Below are 17,564 nucleotides of genomic sequence, written 5' to 3'. Positions count from 1 at the left end.
TAATCCGCCGATAACAATAGAACTATACAGAGATATTAGGCTAGATTTGCATAAACTTAGCGGCCAGTGGTCAAAATATGGAAATCTTCTTGGGTCCCCTAACTTCTCTCTCCTCGTCCTCGTCACGAGTTACTGATCAAGAGACTAGAGAGGGTTTAATCAATTGCTTATTTACTGGTTAATATATCCAATCATTATATATTCAGGAAACTCAATTAATTGTCCATTAATAGCATGATCTCCCGTGGAAAACTTCCTTTCCATAGAGTACTCTTCCACTCCAGTGGTTTATCCTCATACTCTGGCTTCGATAAACAGAACTCCCCCAAGACTTGATTACCTTGACCCAAGTATCTGGTGCCGAGATAGAAGCACGTAAAATCGGCAACAGGCACAATCTCTTTCGCATGATCGAAACGAAACTTGCCCATACATGCCTGGCTTCCATCTTTGTATAGAAACAAGAGGCCGGATATTGAACTGGTCACTTTCTCAGATTGTTCTCTGCAGATCTGAACCTCTCTCACAGCATCGAGCGAGACTCCTGGGGTCTCAACAAGATCTGTTTCGGGTTCGGGTGCGAGTCCTGCTGGCAAGGTCTCCTTGTCACTTCCCTTCACAGTGGGCGATGCGAACAAAGAAATACCACCGAGACGAGGGCTAAAGTACACTAGCGTTGGAATATCCGTTGATTCTTTGGCTATGCATTTCCACTCGCTGTGTGGTGAACTGCTTCTTCCTATGGTAAGTGTTCTCGACTGATTAGTGACCAGCTAATATGAGTCAGCTTCAAGCTCCAAGGGGGTACGGTGTGTCAAATCATACCGATATCGCAGTTCCATTGGCAGTATCTGATGTCTTTGGCCGTCTTTCGTCTTCAGTTGTGTCCTTCTCGTCTACTTCTTTTCTTGAACGCAACCAGACTTGCTCAACACGTTCTCCGGGATTCAATGGATGGTAAGTCCAATGAGGCGCTGGACTTGCGGTCGAGTCGTCTGACTTTTCTTTGGCTAACTTTTGCTTCGCCATTTCGTCCAGCTCACGATAAAAAGCCAAGGACTCTCCAGCCTTGTGCGTATGAAGATCGACCAGCTGGTCCTTGTACCAACAAGCAGAGTATCCCGTGATCTCAGGCTCGTTGAACTCCAAAGCCACCATGCGAGCTTCTATAGTCATACCGAGACTTGGAGATGAGTCTTTTGTGACGTGATAAGCCATACTTTTCAACGCATCCGGGGCCATGGGATACGGCCAACAGATGGTAGGATTCAATGGAGCGGCAGCAAAACTGCGCAATTTGAGGCCCTACCTTGGCATTAGAACTGTAACTTATGATGACCAAAGGTATAAAACTTACATCATCAGAGAATGAGAGGACTGTGCTGGTGATCGGGAGTGTTCGCCACCAGCCTGAACTACCTTGTACCGATGTAACAGCTCCAGGATCGTTAACGATCTGTCGAATACCGAGATGATCTTCTGAGATGAAAAGATAGTTCTCCTCCTGGCCCTTGATCTCTCTCCAGACTAAACGGCTTCCGGGCTTTGGTATGTTCGACAAGGAAGCTATATACTCAATGCCGTCCAGGTCGAAATGAGTAGCCCATACATCCTTCAATGGCTCGATCGTGCATTGAATCGACCGAGAGACATGAGACAGTGAAGCTATCGCATAGTGAGGGACCAGATGTTTGCTTATCATAAGCAGTATCTCTGGTGGTAGACTTGTGAACTTTTCACTCATGATCTGGTGCAAGTGGTTCAGAATCCACTCCCGTCGCCGCTCATCTTCTTGAACCGAAGGCTCGTAAGAATATCGAGCAACTTGCACAAAGGCTCTCTTGTCAAGCCCGAATGATGAAGCTATCTCGGAGCATTCGACGTGGTATCCGATTGTTGCACATGACTCGTGATCACTTGTGCAGCGCCTGAAAGTTGCATGCAACTTTTCATCGTTGAAGGAATCGCACGATTCAAAGGCAACGGTTTCAGTGCCACCAGATGCTCCTTTCATAGGATTAGTATTGATTTTTGACGTTCAGAGGCTGTGTAACTGACTGGCTGTGATGAGGTCGCCGGGCTTGATCGAAAAGCGACACCATCCACATCGACGACTGACACAGTAAGATGGGTAAGGTATCATAGGAGGAAGAGGATTCACATAATTCAGTGCATGCCACTCCCACCCTTCAGCGAATTCCATCCATTCCAAATCCATTATTCGATCAATTCGGCGAATCTCTTCAGAGCTGAGTCCTCCAGCGAAGTCCATGGAGCAAACACAAATGGCTTGAGGCTGAAGGGAGCTAACTCGGTATAAATAAGCCAGCCAACCAACCAACCTGGGCTGAGCTGAGCTGAGCTGAGCTGAATTGAACTGAACTGAGGGAATTGAATTGAATAGACTATATGATGATATCACGTGGCTTCATCTATCCAACGTAAGAAATAAGACAGAATGAGAAACAAAGCAAGTCGTGTTTGTTATATAGCCTGATCCCCAAGTTACCTACTTCAACAGTGCATTGCATTGCCAAGGCGAATGTATACATGCGCGATACGTGTAAGCTTACGCCCCCATTCACAAGAATGCGCTCAGGCTACTGGGCAGTCCATAGATACTATTATCTTACACGTAATTCTTATACATCCCCCTAGTCAATGTCTCTTGTTGGCTCAAATAGCCGATTGTGACACGATATGTTTGCTGCTTGCTTGCCGTATGCGTCTCTCCTCCAGTGTCACAATCGTGGCTAATATGCGGTTGACGTGGCCAAGACGGGTTATAACCGGACCTTCGTCCGTGGTAAAACTCCATTGGGAAGAGCCCCCTCAATAATTCCATGCAGTCATGAGAGGACTTATCATTGAGGAATCCCGCATCTCGACTGTGCTCATGCGGGTTTGTAAACAGGCCTTTTGCTTGCTTGTGTTGAAGCTGGGATAACTACCGCGTTCGAGCTTTCGAGTCTTCTAATACATTACTGGCAAAGTCGAAATACTTGCTTGCATTGCTAGTAGTATCAATTGCTTTAATTCCTGCACGAGCTGCCGTGAGCAATATTCGTAGGTCAAGGAAGCTTCATTGTCAGAAAGGGCCATGCACTCTCGCCTGATGGCTATTGGAAAATGTGAAGTGTCTTGATGTTGCTCCTCTCAGAGGACACTTGCAAGAACTGAGTTTACTGAGATGCTTGCCACACTTGCTATGTCGAATGAAATGAGTTGTATGCGTGAACTGATAGAGATAGATACCCACGTAGATGACATTCTGAAGCTCCGTTCTCACACCTCGCAGCACCGAGCAGTACTTTTTCATCATATATCTGAAGAAGATGCAGCAAGACGGACTGTCCATCCATACGTTAATAAATGGTATCAAAGTGACATGATTTGCATATATGGTTGATAGATATAGAACAGAACATCCAAGATCAAAAGGGAAAAAATGTAAAAGAGAAACTCCGGTACAGGGAATCGAACCCTGGGCTCCGCGGAACTGATCCCTCAGCTGTAAGTTGAGAGCGCGAAATGTTAGCCACTACACCATACCGGATGTTGCTTAGAGATTAGGTTCAAATTAAGCTCTATGATTGCCACACCGGACGGACGATAGGGTTTTTAATATTAATCGGTTGAGATCGAGTTTCATTATTCTGTAATATAATCTCTACAACTTGCCAGGAGCTTCAAGAATAAGATTCATATCTCTTAAATGCCAATATCCTATATCTCGTGTTGATGTGGAGAGTCAGTATGATCAGGTTTCTAAATGGTATCAGAAATCCTAATCTTGCACATCAGCTAAAGCATCAGAGAGGTTGGTAGATATTATTTGAGCGACAATGGTGAAAGACGTTCAGGATAGAGTGAGATCCGGTGGGTATTTATATTCAAAAGTCTTGGTAGATATCAAACTCCAACACAGATTATTCCCAGATATAAACACAGTTCACTGATCTTGTTCCCATCATTATCCCCGGCTCAAAGATTAATCAAGATATGTGACTGATAGAACCAGCATGATATGACATATGTAAGGTGTTAGGCCAACCAAGTAATTAATCCGTCAGCAATTTCTGTCATTCGTCTTAACATAAGTCGACGAGAATCAATCTCCTGTGTTGCCAGGACGCCGACGGGCTTGCTGCCGATGCCACGTTTAAAGGCGAAGGTCCACGTACAACCGAGACTCTCCTCGAGCAACAGCCAATCTACTTCTGACATGATCAAGCGTCAGAGTATACCCAAGAGAGACCTTCCATGCAAAAAGCCGAAATTTCCTTGCAATCAAGACAATTTCTTTTGCATCAGATCAGCCAGCTCGTCGAGCAGCTCCACGGTCTCGGCCGGGCTTGCGATCCAGGCCGTTGTTCCAACACTTCTCGCCTTGAAGTCATTAGATCCAGCACTCAGGAATTGATCGCCCACGTGCAGTGTATTCTCTCCGCGAATGGCGCCACCATTCTCCTTGCTACCAAACCACTGCTGGCAAACAGTCACGCCCCAGCTCTTGTCACCGATATCGACGAACACATCATTACCTCCGTTGAAAGCACAGAATGGCACGCGGCGTGATTGGCTCGCCACTGAAGGCGGAATTGGAGGAGAGTTGGGTCGGTGCTTGGTCGGGCGCTCTTCGCTGGATCCGAGACTACTGAGCTCCAGGATGCGCTGAACAACGAGAACAGTCTCCTCCAGGCTCTCACGGGCGATGCGAGTACCCGGCGTCTTGGGGATAATACCAACAGCACGGTCCTTGCGCATGATCATGGCAGGCAGGTTCAAGTTGTTGACGCAGTCGCGAAGGGCACCTTCGGCAACATCCAGCAATCTTGTAATGTCGGCATCCGACCATGAGGCCATCTCAGGTGTCAACCACTGAGTGCGCGGGACAGGGGCGAGCTTGTAGGGTGAAGAAGGTGAGTACTCAAACAGGTAGTTTGCTTCACCTCCCATGATGACGATGTTTTGCTTCTGAATAGGATCCAGATCAGTTGACTCCGTAATTGCGTCAAGCAATCCATGAAGGCGCTCATAGTATCGGTCAGCAGAAGTGTAACCAGCAGCCGTGACAATGCCGATCTTGATGTTCTTCCGTAAGAGGTCTGATGGACATTAGTTTACTGTTTCGACTTTTTGAGCACCATCTTACCGAGGAGACGGGGAATCACAGGACTCGATGGCTCAAGATTGAACCCATCGTCATACAAGGTCACATCACCATCAAACGTGGCCAACTGCAGTGACCCATTCGTAACAGCCATGGACTGGGCTGAGTTGAGGATCTGTCTGACATCGTTGAAGGATGGAGCAACGAATCTTCGTGAAGAGATGTACCGTTTTCTGTCCTGATACTTGAAAGCTGCCTCCAGGGGCAGGCGGGTGAAGAAAGGGCCCGCAGTGGGAATCAGCATCCGCAACTTGGACGGGAGCATGGTATCGTCTTGCTGACGGCTAACTTTTGGGATTCAGATATGTTTGCTATGAGGGTGAGTACGGAGGCTTACTGTGGTCATCAATCATGAGCTCAACGTCACGCATAATCTCAGCGTAACGGCGGTGAGCCTCTTCGGCCATCTGAGTAACACTAGGTCCATCGCCAAAAACACCAGTGGGCTGAGAGTAGAGAACGAAAGGGACAGCTAGAAGACCCTTGACCCATTCTGCGATTCGAGTTAGCTGGCTGAGTCTGACTGAGGCGTGGATGGTGGGACATGTGATGCGGGGATGAAATGGGAAAACACTGGATTAGAAGGAACGTGTAGTGTATGATGCCGTTCGTGATATCTGGGACAAGTAGAGTCCAACATACCAATAAATTGGTCCCTTCGGTGTGTCTTGAGAGCATCTGTTTACTATCGTGAGCTTGTGTAACCATGAGTGTTTGGGTGACAAGAAGGGAGGGCTTGAGGTGGGGTTAGTGACGGCTTAACTTACACTCGACACGGTAACGGGTAGTCATTATTGCAGTTGGTACAAGGTTTCAATTGATGTTGAAGGAGTTAAAAAGATAAAGACGCCTTGTAGGATGATGAATGGGTAAGAGGAAGAATAGGAGGAGAAGTTATTTGCTGTTTGTTGTTTGTCTTTGATAAGATGAGGGGAGGTGAGAGACGGTGTGACCTGCACTTGCCTGACCTAGGTAAGTAGGAGGAGGTAATCGAGACCTCGTCGTACCTGTCCCCTTCCAAATCTCCGGGTGACGTACGGGAGCCGCCGCAGCGTTGAGCGGGGGACGCCGACCGCTAAGATAGCCCAAAGCTGTAGGGGACGGTCGATTTGATTGGTTCGGGGTATTCATGGTACCCCTGTCAATCGCTCCTGCATTACGGCATTCACATTGATGAGATCTCCCACACTGCAACTAGGATACCCTAGACTCTGCAGGAGGTTTACCCTTCTGCCTTCATGCATTGACGATGAGTCCAAGCCACGAAACATCATTCGTGGATGAGCTTGCTTTTCAAGACTGGCTCAGAGTTGGTGCGTATGTTGGCATTTTAAGTACCTATTATATGGAATAGGTACAGGAATTGTGATTCACCGCCAAAAGTCAGTGCCAAAAGAATATTGACTCACACGCAACAAAGCACGGCACAATCGATGCGGCTGATAGAAACTATTCCAATGCCTGATAGATCTACAGATAGCCTATGCATGACTGTGATCTCACTTCAGATCGGCAATGTGTAAATCGCCCGCATTGGCCCTTTATTATTATAGTGGCCAGCTGAACAGGTATTTATGCATGTCTCAAACTGTTGTCCATCCACAGCACAAAACCTGCTCATGAACCAATGATCAAGGTGAATTAGATGCGGTGAGACGCCCCCAAATCAGTACAATTTCGTGGCAACATATGGACATAAAGCATCGGCATCTGGCCACGCTGTTTTTCTACTCTCGTCCCGTTTCATCAAGTTGAGGACAATGACGATGAAGCTGTGAAGTCGACGATGTCACCAGGCGAAGCACAGTACAAGACCAACTGGACAAGATCCGAATACCGCAAATTGACTATCTTCGATTAAATCCTGTGAAGAGATGAGGGCCAAGGCTGGGAGTTCTCTCCCACCAGGAGACAAACATGTAAGGACTCTCGACCACATCGCCAAATACCACTATACTCACAGGCTCCAATAGGCAGTCAGTGTCTACATACCGACATGGGAAGACACTGTAGCTTGGGCTAGAAGAGACCCCGAACTTATAGCCCAGCTCAAGACCGGATACCCTCGATTCTTCGTCCCTCTTGTGGTCAACGAACTCGCAGAACGATTGCTCACATGGACTTCTAGCTTGCCTTGGAGATTTCTTGCAGCCGAATTTCGAGACGAGCTGAGGCAGTCGTTGAAAGAGCGCGGAAGATCAGCGATGCTAATAACAGCGCGTCATCATGCCAAAGATCTTCAGAGATATCTAGAAAAGCAGCTAACAAGAGCATTTGTCTTCGTGGTTGACTTCGAAGGTAATATTCGCCCTGTCAAAAAGTCGGAGAATGGAAGTGACTTGAACGAAATCTCTGTGGTCGTCTACCCCCCACAAGGAGCAAAAGAGGCCAAAGCATTCTGGCAACATACCGGCTTTGGTATCTCAAGTCGAAGAGCGACGTATTGGCTAGAGAATGCCCCTTTTCTTAATCGAGGCCGGGAATGGCCTGACGCTATTCTTCCAATCCAGGAGGCCAAAGAGGCCAAGGTTGCCATACAACAACGCGTTGCAGACTCGTTTAGTACCCAAGACAACAAGTTGAAGAAGAGCGATGTGCTCTTATACCCCACCGGCATGTCGGCTATTAGCCATATCCATGATATCATCAGCCTTTACGCTACAACGACAACAAGGACCATTGCGATCTTCGGGTATGTCAAAATGAACCTGGTAGTTGACCAGACTAACGACGGATCTAGATTTTTGTATGTCGATACTATCAAAGTTCTAAGCAGGATCCACGGGTACGAGTGTAAAATCTATAGCGGTACACAATCCGACTTGGAAACTCTGGGGGAGGACTTGGCTGCAGGTCTGGAGCTGTGTGCCCTCTTCACAGAGTTCCCTGGCAACCCACTCCTTGGCTCCGTCGATCTAGAGCGGATAAAAAGCCTGTCCGATGAATTCTGCTTCTTGTTCGTGGTTGATGACACAGTCGGTACATCGGTAAACGTCGATGTTATCTCACATTGCGATGTTGTATGCACAAGCTTGACAAAGATGTTTAGCGGGGGCTGCAACGTCATGGGAGGGAGCGTGACCCTGAACCCAAAGGGAAGAGGCCATTGGGATATGAAGAGACGATTGAAGGATCGTTATGTCAACACCTACTTCCCGCTGGATATGATTGTTATGGAGAAAAACAGCACCGATTTTGAAGAACGAGTCATGGAGGCGAGTCAAAATGCAGAACATCTCGCGGATACACTTCGCAAGCATAGTTCAGTTGGGCAAGTTTACTACCCCAAGGGAAGCCAGACACAACAACTCTACGAGAAATACAAACGCCCAGGAAAGGGGTATGGATATCTGTTGTCCATTCGTTTCAACACCCCTGCAGCTGCCATCGCGTTCCACGATGCTCTTGATGTGGCGAAAGGGCCGAGTCTAGGGACCAACTTCACTCTAGGTTGTGCATATACGCTCTTCGCGCATTACCACGAGCTCGAATGGGCTGAGAGGTATGGCGTTGTTGAGCATTTGGTACGAATCAGTGTTGGGATCGAGAATGAGAGATTCTTGGACGAAGTTATCAAGACAGCCCTGGATGCAGCTGAGCGGGCGGCTAGAAAATAAAAAGGATGTTGTGACGTAAACAGAAGAAAACTTCGTCAAGATTGAACATTCGTTTTTGCCCAGCTTTAAATACTCACAAGTGCAGAACCCAGTCATCGAAACCTATCTTGTGAGCCGGTTGATTCCTAGGCCAAAGATGGCACAACCGTATTGCCACAAATAATAATACCAGAACTGATCTGCAACTTTACAGGTCGTGGTATGTCAGTAGGCCTTGAGAAAACGGCTGCAACTCGTTGAATATACTGCCGAGATTTCAATGCCAAGTACAAGACTTATGATGACTTCAAACCAATCTTTGAGAGACTGTGCGCAAACCCCACGCAATATCGAGGGTTGTTCGTCGAAAATATAGACTAATTCCTTCCAATGATTCACTGCCTGAAGAAATAATATGTCCCTCCTAACTTCAGTTACCGACCTCACTATAGATGTCTCCTCCGGCGTAACCCTTAGCCTCGCCTACGTGCGACTCATCCGAAATGATCCCAATGACAAACACAAGTTCATCGCCAGAAGCTCCCTCTACATGAGTACAAGACTCGAGCTTTCCATTCACATCTCTCCCCGAGGTTTCAACCGCACTGGCGGTATGACAGGCTAGGAAATCCATCTTCGGTTCCACCACGATCACCTTGCATAACAGAGTATTGAAGAGAGTATCAAAGAGAGGGCATTGCTGTGAATGGCTCGGCCAAAGAGAAAAGTACCGACCAATATACCTAAGGAGAGAAGGTAGGCCCTTATTCTTAACTGCCCACGGGAAATGACAGACTGACTCAAGTCTTTGGAGAAGTTCGACGAACCTACTTGTTTCACCAATAGTACAAGACCAGCCTATTCTTTTCTGTCATATTCAACATTACGAGACTGATAGTTATTTCTCCCTTTTCTATCATCTCTAATTGCGGTTACAGGCCAAGTTTCTGCGTTGTACCAATGGGGGAGAAGCATACGTACTCCTTCAGCGCATCTGAGGATAGCTGTCTATGTGATCATGTGACAGAGTGAGGATAAACGATGGCTTCGAACCAAAGATGGAACTATCGATTGTATTTACTTGTTTGTTTGTTTACCTTTAAACTGTGACTGCTCAGCTCAAGAGATCACCTCTCCTTTTTGTCTCGTGACTGTCATCTTCGTCCTATCTCAGCTTGCACTCTCAAATCAAATGGACCTCTTGCTCGCTGCATCCGCAGTCTCGTCGTCGTCGGCTCATTTTCTCATTTCTCCTCAGCACAAATTTCCAGCCAAAAAGACACCCTCATAAAATGCTTCGCAATCCAGCTCCCCTATACCAATCATACCCACGGCACTCTTTGGAAGGGGGTCCTCCAGTAGGTGGGCTCATCGTTGTTTGCACGTTCTAAATCTCTTTCTTTTGGTATGGGCTCAACACATTTCTTCGTCTCCGGGGAATCTTTACTCCTGCCCTGACATGAATGAAGAAAGGGATATAACAAAATGGGGGCAGAAACAACTCCAATAACTCAGGTCACTCGTGATACGTGTACGATATCCTTCAACAGCCATCCTTTAGCTGGCACCGCCGTTAGGGGCGCTGAGGTTGGCCGCCATCGCAGCAGCCTGTTGTTGAGCGAGGAGCTGGGCTTGCTGGGCTTGCTGCACTTGCTGTGCCGCGATCTCATCAGCCTTGACCATTACCGACTGAATCACGTTTTGATCATCAGCTGTGAGGTGTCCAGCCAGGCTGCTGTAGAACTGGGGTTGCTCTTGTTGCATTTCTATCAAAGTCAGCAATGTCCAACGATGAGTACAGGATTGGCTCACTCATTAAAGTGCCGCGGAATAATTGATAAGGCTCAATCTTGTCAAGTGGTGACTCAAGAAGAACAGAGTCCTCGCCAAGATCGTCCTCCTCAACATCATCAATCGCTCGGCTAAACTTCTGGGCCTTGGTTTCGTTAGCATTATACCCCAGTGATTGCGCAAGATTATACATACCTCCTCGTTCAAGAAGTTAAGATAAGCAGTGCTCTCGTCCTTGGATTCGTTAGTCTCGCCTGTCTCCTCTTCCTCCTCAGCGTTCCAGTTGGCTTCGTCGTCGTCCCACTCATCTTCCTCGCCATAGTCATAAGTGGACTCGAGGTGGAAGTCGTCACGGAGAGCCTCATCGCGGTCTGTCATCTGTTAGCTGTAACCCAATGGCACAAAAGATATGAAACTTACTCTTCTGAGCGGCAGGGAGGGAGCGGAATAGTTCAGTAATGCCTTGAAGCAATCTTGGCCAGCCAACTGAGACACTGGATGGCACGTGCTCAGGGTTCAGACTAAGAAGAGCTGAGATGGCAACAATGCAAAGCTTCTTGTCATGAACACGGGTGAAAGAAGTCATGCTGCCGAACCAGAGACTGAAGAATCGGTTTGTCCAGCCCTTGTTCTCGAGAACCTGAAGGGTGAGAAGTGGGTTGTAATGGATCGAGTTTATAACCATCTCCATGAGATGTATGCGGTAGCTCTTCACCTTGACATCTTGGTTGGCGAGGATGCTCATGGCAATGTTGATGAAACCCTCGACACAGCTATCAATCTGGCCCTTCAAGCTAAGCATCATGGCCTCGGCCAATTTGCAAGCACATATCCTCTCGACACCTCCCTGAATACTGTCGGTGAACATATCAGCGACCATGGAGTAAAGGGCCTGAGTGTACTCGGGCTTCTGAGCGAGCTGGGGAGCACCAAATTGGACAAAGTTATCCAGAGCAGGCAACATATCCTCCAGGTAGTACTCAGCACCTGCCTTGAAGGTAGTGTGAATCAACTCAAAGGCCTGCCACATAGTGGGAGAGATAGACTTGGCGGCGAAAGTGCAGCTATCGATGATTTCGAAAACTTCGTTATAGAGATCGTAAAGCTTGTTCTCCAGGGTAACCTTGATGACGGGCATAAGGACAGCCTCAATGTGGAGCAGGACGTCAGGGGTGCTCTCGAGTGTGAGGATCAGAGTTCCGATAGTCTGCAGGACACCCAGAGCAGTAATGCTCTTGTCGTCATACTCGTTGTAGAGCTCGCCGTCATCACCAACCTTGCTCTCCTTCTCGAGAAGCTCGCGCACAATTCTCATATAAGTGTCTCGGAGCTGCTCACTAAGTGCTACGGCAAAAGGAGTGAGCTCAGTGGCGAAGACCTCCACAAAGTCCTCCATGACATTGGCGAGCGCATCGATATCAGCCTCGTTGGCAAGCTTGAGCAACTGCTGCATAATCGTGGGAATGTTTTGTTGCATGCTTGTTCGAATGACATCGTGACGGATAAGAGGCTGGAGAGCGAGAGCGGCCGTGACACGGACTGGGAGAGCGGGGTCGGCCATGCAGTCTAGGATGTGTCGGTAGATAGTAAGGAGGTTGTTCTGATCTTGGAAGTTGAGCTGCTCGAACTTCTCGATGGTGTCGCAAGCACGAGCGCGGAGGTAGCCCTGTGGGCTGGTGAAGTCGGGGAAGACATAACGGACGAGGAAGTATTCAACTTGATCAGCAATGGGGCTTTTCTTGCCCAGAATAACCGGTGCCAGGGTAGCGATCATGCGCAGAGCACCCTCCTTGGCAATATGGTTCTTTTGATCATCCGCAGCCTGCTCGTACTCGGTGACAACTGCGTTGACGAACTTGAGAATCTCGAAAGTCTCCTTGCGACGGTTCTTTGTAAGATTGACAAGGAAGTTAGTAGCGGCGACATCAGGAGCAGACGCTTCCTCGAAGTAGTTCAGCTTTCGGTGAAGGTACTCGTCGGGCTCATCCTCGAACTGCTCGACATCCTCCTCGGTAAGGCAGAGGACAGGGAAGACGAAGTGGGTAACAAGGTTGGTAAGATGAGGCTTAAGATGTGTCCACATCTCCTTGGGTCGTACGGACTCGTCGAGGAAGACCAGAGTATAGGAAAGGCAAGGTCGGCTGAGCCAAGAGGTTTTGGCAACCCATTTCTCGATCTCTTGGAGGTAGTGCTTGAGGATCTCGGGGGCAATGTTCGCGGTGAAGTCCTTGGCAAAAGCAAGTGCGTCTTCGCCCTTACCAGGACTGGCAGGGTTGCCATGTCTACAAATTACATGTTAGCCAGAATCACCGACGTTCAACATGTGCAAGCAGTCCTACCGAATGAAGAGGCGGTTCAGATTGAAGAAAGCCCACTTCTTAGCCTTCCACCAGTGATGCTTCTCACGTTCGTGTTGATCACCCTGCATAGCATTGGCGGGGCAAGCCTTGGAAACCGTGTGTAGGAAAACAGTGCACCAAGCGATGTTGGTGTCACGTTGTCGTAGTGAAGGCGAGAGTTCCAACTGCGAACGAAGTCAATACGTGGCTCACAAGCAAATATATCACGTCCAGGGGAGTGCGCACCCATGTCGCATGCTTGTAGGCCTTGAGGGCCAAGTGAAGCATCTCACCAGCCTCATCACTCTCTTGGTTTACCAACTCGTTGCAGATGGCGAGAAGGCGGGGGAATGTTGCCTCCACAATCTTGTCAAAGTGTTGTCGGTCATCGCTGTCGGTCGACTTATAGCGGAACGCACGGCAGATGGCGAGCAGACACTGCAGACCAGCAAGAACGGAACCGGGGTTATTCGTGTTTAGAAGCTCGACGGTGAAGTCCATGAACTTGGGCCAGCGGGCGGGGAAGTCATATTGGAGGATCCGTTGGAGGACGGGAATGAGCTGCTGGCGGACGAGGGTTTCGGACGTAGCGAGAATGGGCAGAAGGCGGTCTCGTACACGAGCCTTCTCTTCTTCAGGGATTATAGCGGTGGGGGGGTCGGGAGAGTACCCCTCATTATTGTACCATGAGCGATTGACACGGTTCTTGACATAAATCACGGCTGGAGTGGAAGTTGGTCAGAAGTGAACTGATGAGGGAGCGCACAAACAGGCTGGATAGAGGGCACGAGAGTTGATAGACATACTCGAAAGGCGGACGCTAGCCTCCTGTTCGGCTTGTAAAATATCGAGCAGACATTCGAGAAATCCGGGCTGTTCTTCAATCTAGAAAGGCAGACGGGAACAAATTAGCATTGTGGTTCCTTTTAGAATTGGAGGCTGGCGCAAGGGACACAGCTGGACAAAGAGGCGTCGGAGAAGGAAACCCAAAGTAGGTGGAAGAGAAGCCAGCCAGCCATCGCATCAAAGAGCAGAGCAAAGCAGAGCAGAGCTAATGGCTGGAGGAGTCTCTACCAATACCCAAACACAAAAGAGTTCCGTTCCCTCGACCACCTCGACCAAAGACGCAAACACAAAAACACACGCAGGACGCACCTGTTTCAACTGAAGCTCAGCACGCCTTCGACTGTCTGCATCAGGGTCCAAGCTAGTAGCGAGCAAGGACCTCACAGCGGCGGGATCCATGATGAAGGGTGGATATGAAGAGAAGTCGACGTCGAGGCCGAGGGGGATGGGAGTGTGAGGTTGGAAGAAAGGCGGACGAAAGAGGCGGAATCAGGATCTGTCAGGTCTGGATAAGTAAGGATGGCGAGCGACAGATGGCGGGGCATCTAGAGACAAGAAAAAGCAGCCAGGCCAGCTAACTTTAGTCCACAGTCCACAGTCCAACGACTACGTACGAGACCACGGTGTGAAGCAGAAGGGGTCTCAATAGTCGAGCGAGCTGCTGTACTATGCTGTGCTGAATTAAGTTGACGCCTTGGGAATGCGACAGCGACTTTTGTTGATCAAGGTTTTTTTTTGTTTGGTCCCTTGGTGCTTTTTCCTTGGAAAAAAAGAGCTGAAATATTAGGTCCCGATGGACGATGCCAGAGGCCCAAAAAGTTGTACCTACCTAGTCGGCAGAAAGTACCACCAGGGCCGTCCGTGAGGTGTGTGCGAGTGTCCAGGGGCTCGAAAAGATGGGAAATGGGGGTTCTGATTGGGGCCGGGTAGGGCTCCAGGCCAAGTTACGGTACGCGGTGCGGGTTTGTGTGTGGGACACAATTCGATCACTCGGCGGCGGAAGCCTTCGTCAAAAGCTGGAGACGGCGTCGGGGGACGGAGTCGAATGAAGTCAGTCAACGAACGAACGAACGAACTGGAGGAGGGCACACTTTTTGGTATGTAGCAGGTGGGTCAGTCTCTTATTTTTTTTTCCTTTGGTTCTTTTTCTTTTCTTCGGCGGGTACAATAACGAGGATTGATGTTATAACGTTCTCGCCATAACGTTTCTCTGACAAAAGTATCAAGAGAATAGACAAGGCGATGATCAACGGAAGGTTTAGATAAAAGCCCAATCATTGGACGACTCTCATTCACTGCCCAGCAAGAGCCATTGATGTAAGGGAGACACATTCACTGCTTACACAAAGTCAAACCCCTTGAAAATAAACAGAAAAAGTCACAATGACAGGCAGCTGAACCCATGCATGCATGCACCAGAACATAACAACCAAGGCAATGCCAATTGTGGCAGCTCAAATGCAAGGGTTCTCACGTTCAACACACTGCTACCAAACAAGCCTCCGAGTCAATGGCAATCCAATTACTCCAGGTAGCCAATGATTGTGGTACCTCCCGACGCACCAAAACTTGGCGATTGGGTCAAGTACCATAGGCACCGAACCCATCCACAGTCACAGCCACAGCACCTCGCAGGGCAGCACGAGTATGCCACGAGAAATGCACGAGGTCACCCATGGCAAAATGGGCGATCACCTTTAGTTTTAGGTAGGGTCGGGTCAGGCGTGTCTCATTTGAGAAAGGCCAACAAGCGCTTTTCCCAGGAGATAACAAGGTACTAACCTATGGATATCTTGAGGTAAAATTACTAGCACTTGGTGGCATGTCACTGATACTACAGTCGTGAATCTGAAAGAATCACTTATCTCAGGCTCTGTATGCATACTCTGTAATAACCTGACAAGCATCCCCACGATAGAAGGACCGTCATAACAACAGGGAGAAAACCCCCAAAACAACATACCAAAACAACCAAAATAGGTAGGCAAAACAGATCAAAGAGAGAGAGAGGGAAAAAAAACCAGTCAAATTGCAGGGTCCAACACCATAATCACTAGTGCCCCGCCATTTCTCTCACCGCTTTTGGCTTAGATGCAGAAACTCCAAATCTGTCGGTTCTTCAGCGGGCCTTTGAGACGTCACGATCGTCATTTCTTCATTTCAAGGGCAGAAACTTCTCTACATCAAGCATGACATGATTCGAGTCTGTAGAATTTACTCTATATTCTAACACTCATTTGTGGCAACTCTTCACCGTTGCATGAATTAATGGCGGCTCAATAGTTCCAGGAAGAGGCCATTGTGAGACATCGGATTGGCTGCATTGGCATTAACCTCATTCATGCCGTCGGGAAGTCACCTGAACAGTCGTAGAAACTTTGCAAACCCCCGTATGTCTTCGAAGCACTATCTTTACTCTCAATAGCATAATGTCCAAGCAGTTCCACAGGGAGAGCTAGGCAGCGAGCTCGAGCCACACTGTAGCATCTCGAGGTTGGAGGCTGGCCCTCCCCCTCATACATCAAAAGACATTGAAGTGGTGACAACCACCACTCCACAGTCCCCTCCCACAACACCTGCAAAGCCCATTAATTCGCAATCTCAAAACGACTCTCCGGTTGAGATCCTCCCAAGGCTCTTCACCTGGTAAAGCACCCTAGAAATAATCTCTAGCTTGTGCTCCAATCGGCAGAAAGTCACCCCGACAACGTCTGCCAGGTTGACAGAGCCACCAAAGATGTCCTCAACGCAGAACCTCAATCTGGGGATTGGAGGCATCGTGGCCAGTCGGTCGAATTGACTCAAAGACCCCGTTGGGAAGGACTGCGAAAAGAAAGGGCACCAGCGCCTACTGGGGCATCGCTCCCGTAGTATGTTGTCCTTTCTGAACCTCGAGGTAGGTCAGCCAGGACCCATGTCATCTCGTGGATTCGAGTAGCATGAGCATGGCAGATTTCTCTGCCTTTGCTTGTACGGACCTGTTCCTATTAGCTCTACTGTGGGTATCAGATATGGTTGAATAGAGCTCACCCCAAGACCGCCGACAATGTGCTGGGTGATGCCAACCCAGACTTCCGACACATTCTTCCCGTTCTCAAATGAGGTGAGGACACTGGCTGCGTTTGGATCGCGAATTTCTGTGCCGACATAACCTTTTTCGAGTGCATGGATATATGCTCTGATGAGAGTTACAACCCAGAAAGTCGTGATCCCAACCATGCCTGACTGGTTGATCTGTAGCGAAATCATTCGGCCAGGTCTACCTGCAGGCTGGAGCCATCGCAGTTGTCGTGACCTGATGTATAAGATGCTATATAATTGAAGCGATCCCACGGTTCTTGTATACTATCTCCACATGATAAGTCGTATCGTGGGCAGCATATATACAAGAAAGATGCATATAATAACGTGATGAAGTCCAAAGAAACATATATTACTGACGAAAGACAAAGGAGAGCGCGGGTTTTTGACTCGGGTTCCTGCAGACTCCTTTCTATAGGTACTTATAGCATCTAACTTGATAGGATGGAGGCAGCCCTTTTCTCTTGCGTAACAATCATGCGGCGATGGTTGCTTGGTTGAATGCGCCGTATGTAAAAACATTGAAATAAATTACGTAGTCAAGGCTGGTAGTAACGAATCATCCCTGTTGGGTTCTTCTTGGTCTAAGACAAGAGTATACCGCATCTATCTTCCTCCTACTCGATAGAAGAGTGTTGAACTACTGTACTGCTACTGCCTCCAAATTCTGGTGATAATCAACTGAGATGACTTCCTGTTTCTGTCTATAGCGAGTCCTCTTTGGAATCGGCTTGCAGC

General features: G+C 48.4%; 5 protein-coding genes and 1 non-coding gene across 6 annotated transcripts; 1 reads left to right on the top strand and 5 right to left on the bottom strand.

The window, feature by feature from the left end:
- Nucleotides 1-215: 215 nt before the first annotated feature.
- On the bottom strand, nucleotides 216-2,218 carry FMAN_08675 (uncharacterized protein; the record flags this gene model as incomplete). Its single annotated transcript, XM_041829432.1, has 4 exons — nucleotides 216-773; nucleotides 826-1,305; nucleotides 1,358-2,007; nucleotides 2,059-2,218. The coding sequence occupies 4 exons, from the start codon at nucleotides 2,216-2,218 to the stop codon at nucleotides 216-218; spliced, it is 1,848 nt and encodes a 615-aa protein (XP_041680195.1).
- Nucleotides 2,219-3,462: 1,244 nt separating this feature from the next.
- tRNA lies at nucleotides 3,463-3,556 on the bottom strand. The gene is made up of 2 exons: nucleotides 3,520-3,556; nucleotides 3,463-3,497 (listed from the first exon to the last, which is right to left on the bottom strand). It is a non-coding gene; the product is annotated as a tRNA-Glu (tRNA).
- Nucleotides 3,557-4,290: 734 nt separating this feature from the next.
- Nucleotides 4,291-5,965, bottom strand: FMAN_08674 (IMP-specific 5'-nucleotidase 1; the record flags this gene model as incomplete). The annotated part of the gene is made up of 5 exons (XM_041829430.1): nucleotides 4,291-5,108; nucleotides 5,156-5,461; nucleotides 5,511-5,666; nucleotides 5,816-5,851; nucleotides 5,941-5,965. 5 exons carry the CDS (start codon nucleotides 5,963-5,965, stop codon nucleotides 4,291-4,293), a joined length of 1,341 nt encoding a protein of 446 aa, XP_041680194.1.
- A 1,082-nt stretch (nucleotides 5,966-7,047) lies between these two features.
- On the top strand, nucleotides 7,048-8,790 carry FMAN_08673 (uncharacterized protein; the record flags this gene model as incomplete). The annotated part of the gene is made up of 3 exons (XM_041829429.1): nucleotides 7,048-7,092; nucleotides 7,147-7,865; nucleotides 7,914-8,790. The coding sequence occupies 3 exons, from the start codon at nucleotides 7,048-7,050 to the stop codon at nucleotides 8,788-8,790; spliced, it is 1,641 nt and encodes a 546-aa protein (XP_041680193.1).
- A 1,536-nt stretch (nucleotides 8,791-10,326) lies between these two features.
- On the bottom strand, nucleotides 10,327-14,144 carry FMAN_08672 (related to importin beta homolog Kap119p; the record flags this gene model as incomplete). The annotated part of the gene is made up of 8 exons (XM_041829428.1): nucleotides 10,327-10,535; nucleotides 10,582-10,705; nucleotides 10,756-10,931; nucleotides 10,981-12,842; nucleotides 12,900-13,084; nucleotides 13,146-13,621; nucleotides 13,706-13,784; nucleotides 13,974-14,144. 8 exons carry the CDS (start codon nucleotides 14,142-14,144, stop codon nucleotides 10,327-10,329), a joined length of 3,282 nt encoding a protein of 1,093 aa, XP_041680192.1.
- Nucleotides 14,145-16,546: 2,402 nt separating this feature from the next.
- FMAN_08671 (uncharacterized protein) lies at nucleotides 16,547-16,964 on the bottom strand (the record flags this gene model as incomplete). Its single annotated transcript, XM_041829427.1, has 2 exons — nucleotides 16,547-16,723; nucleotides 16,776-16,964. 2 exons carry the CDS (start codon nucleotides 16,962-16,964, stop codon nucleotides 16,547-16,549), a joined length of 366 nt encoding a protein of 121 aa, XP_041680191.1.
- Between the last annotated feature and the right edge of the window lie 600 nt (nucleotides 16,965-17,564).

Source organism: Fusarium mangiferae (genome assembly GCF_900044065.1).
Source record: "Fusarium mangiferae strain MRC7560 genome assembly, contig: FMAN_scaffold004, whole genome shotgun sequence".
Classification (NCBI taxonomy): Eukaryota; Fungi; Ascomycota; class Sordariomycetes; order Hypocreales; family Nectriaceae; genus Fusarium; species Fusarium mangiferae.
Note: the sequence above shows the minus strand (reverse complement) of the source record. Positions and strands in the feature narration are given on the sequence as shown.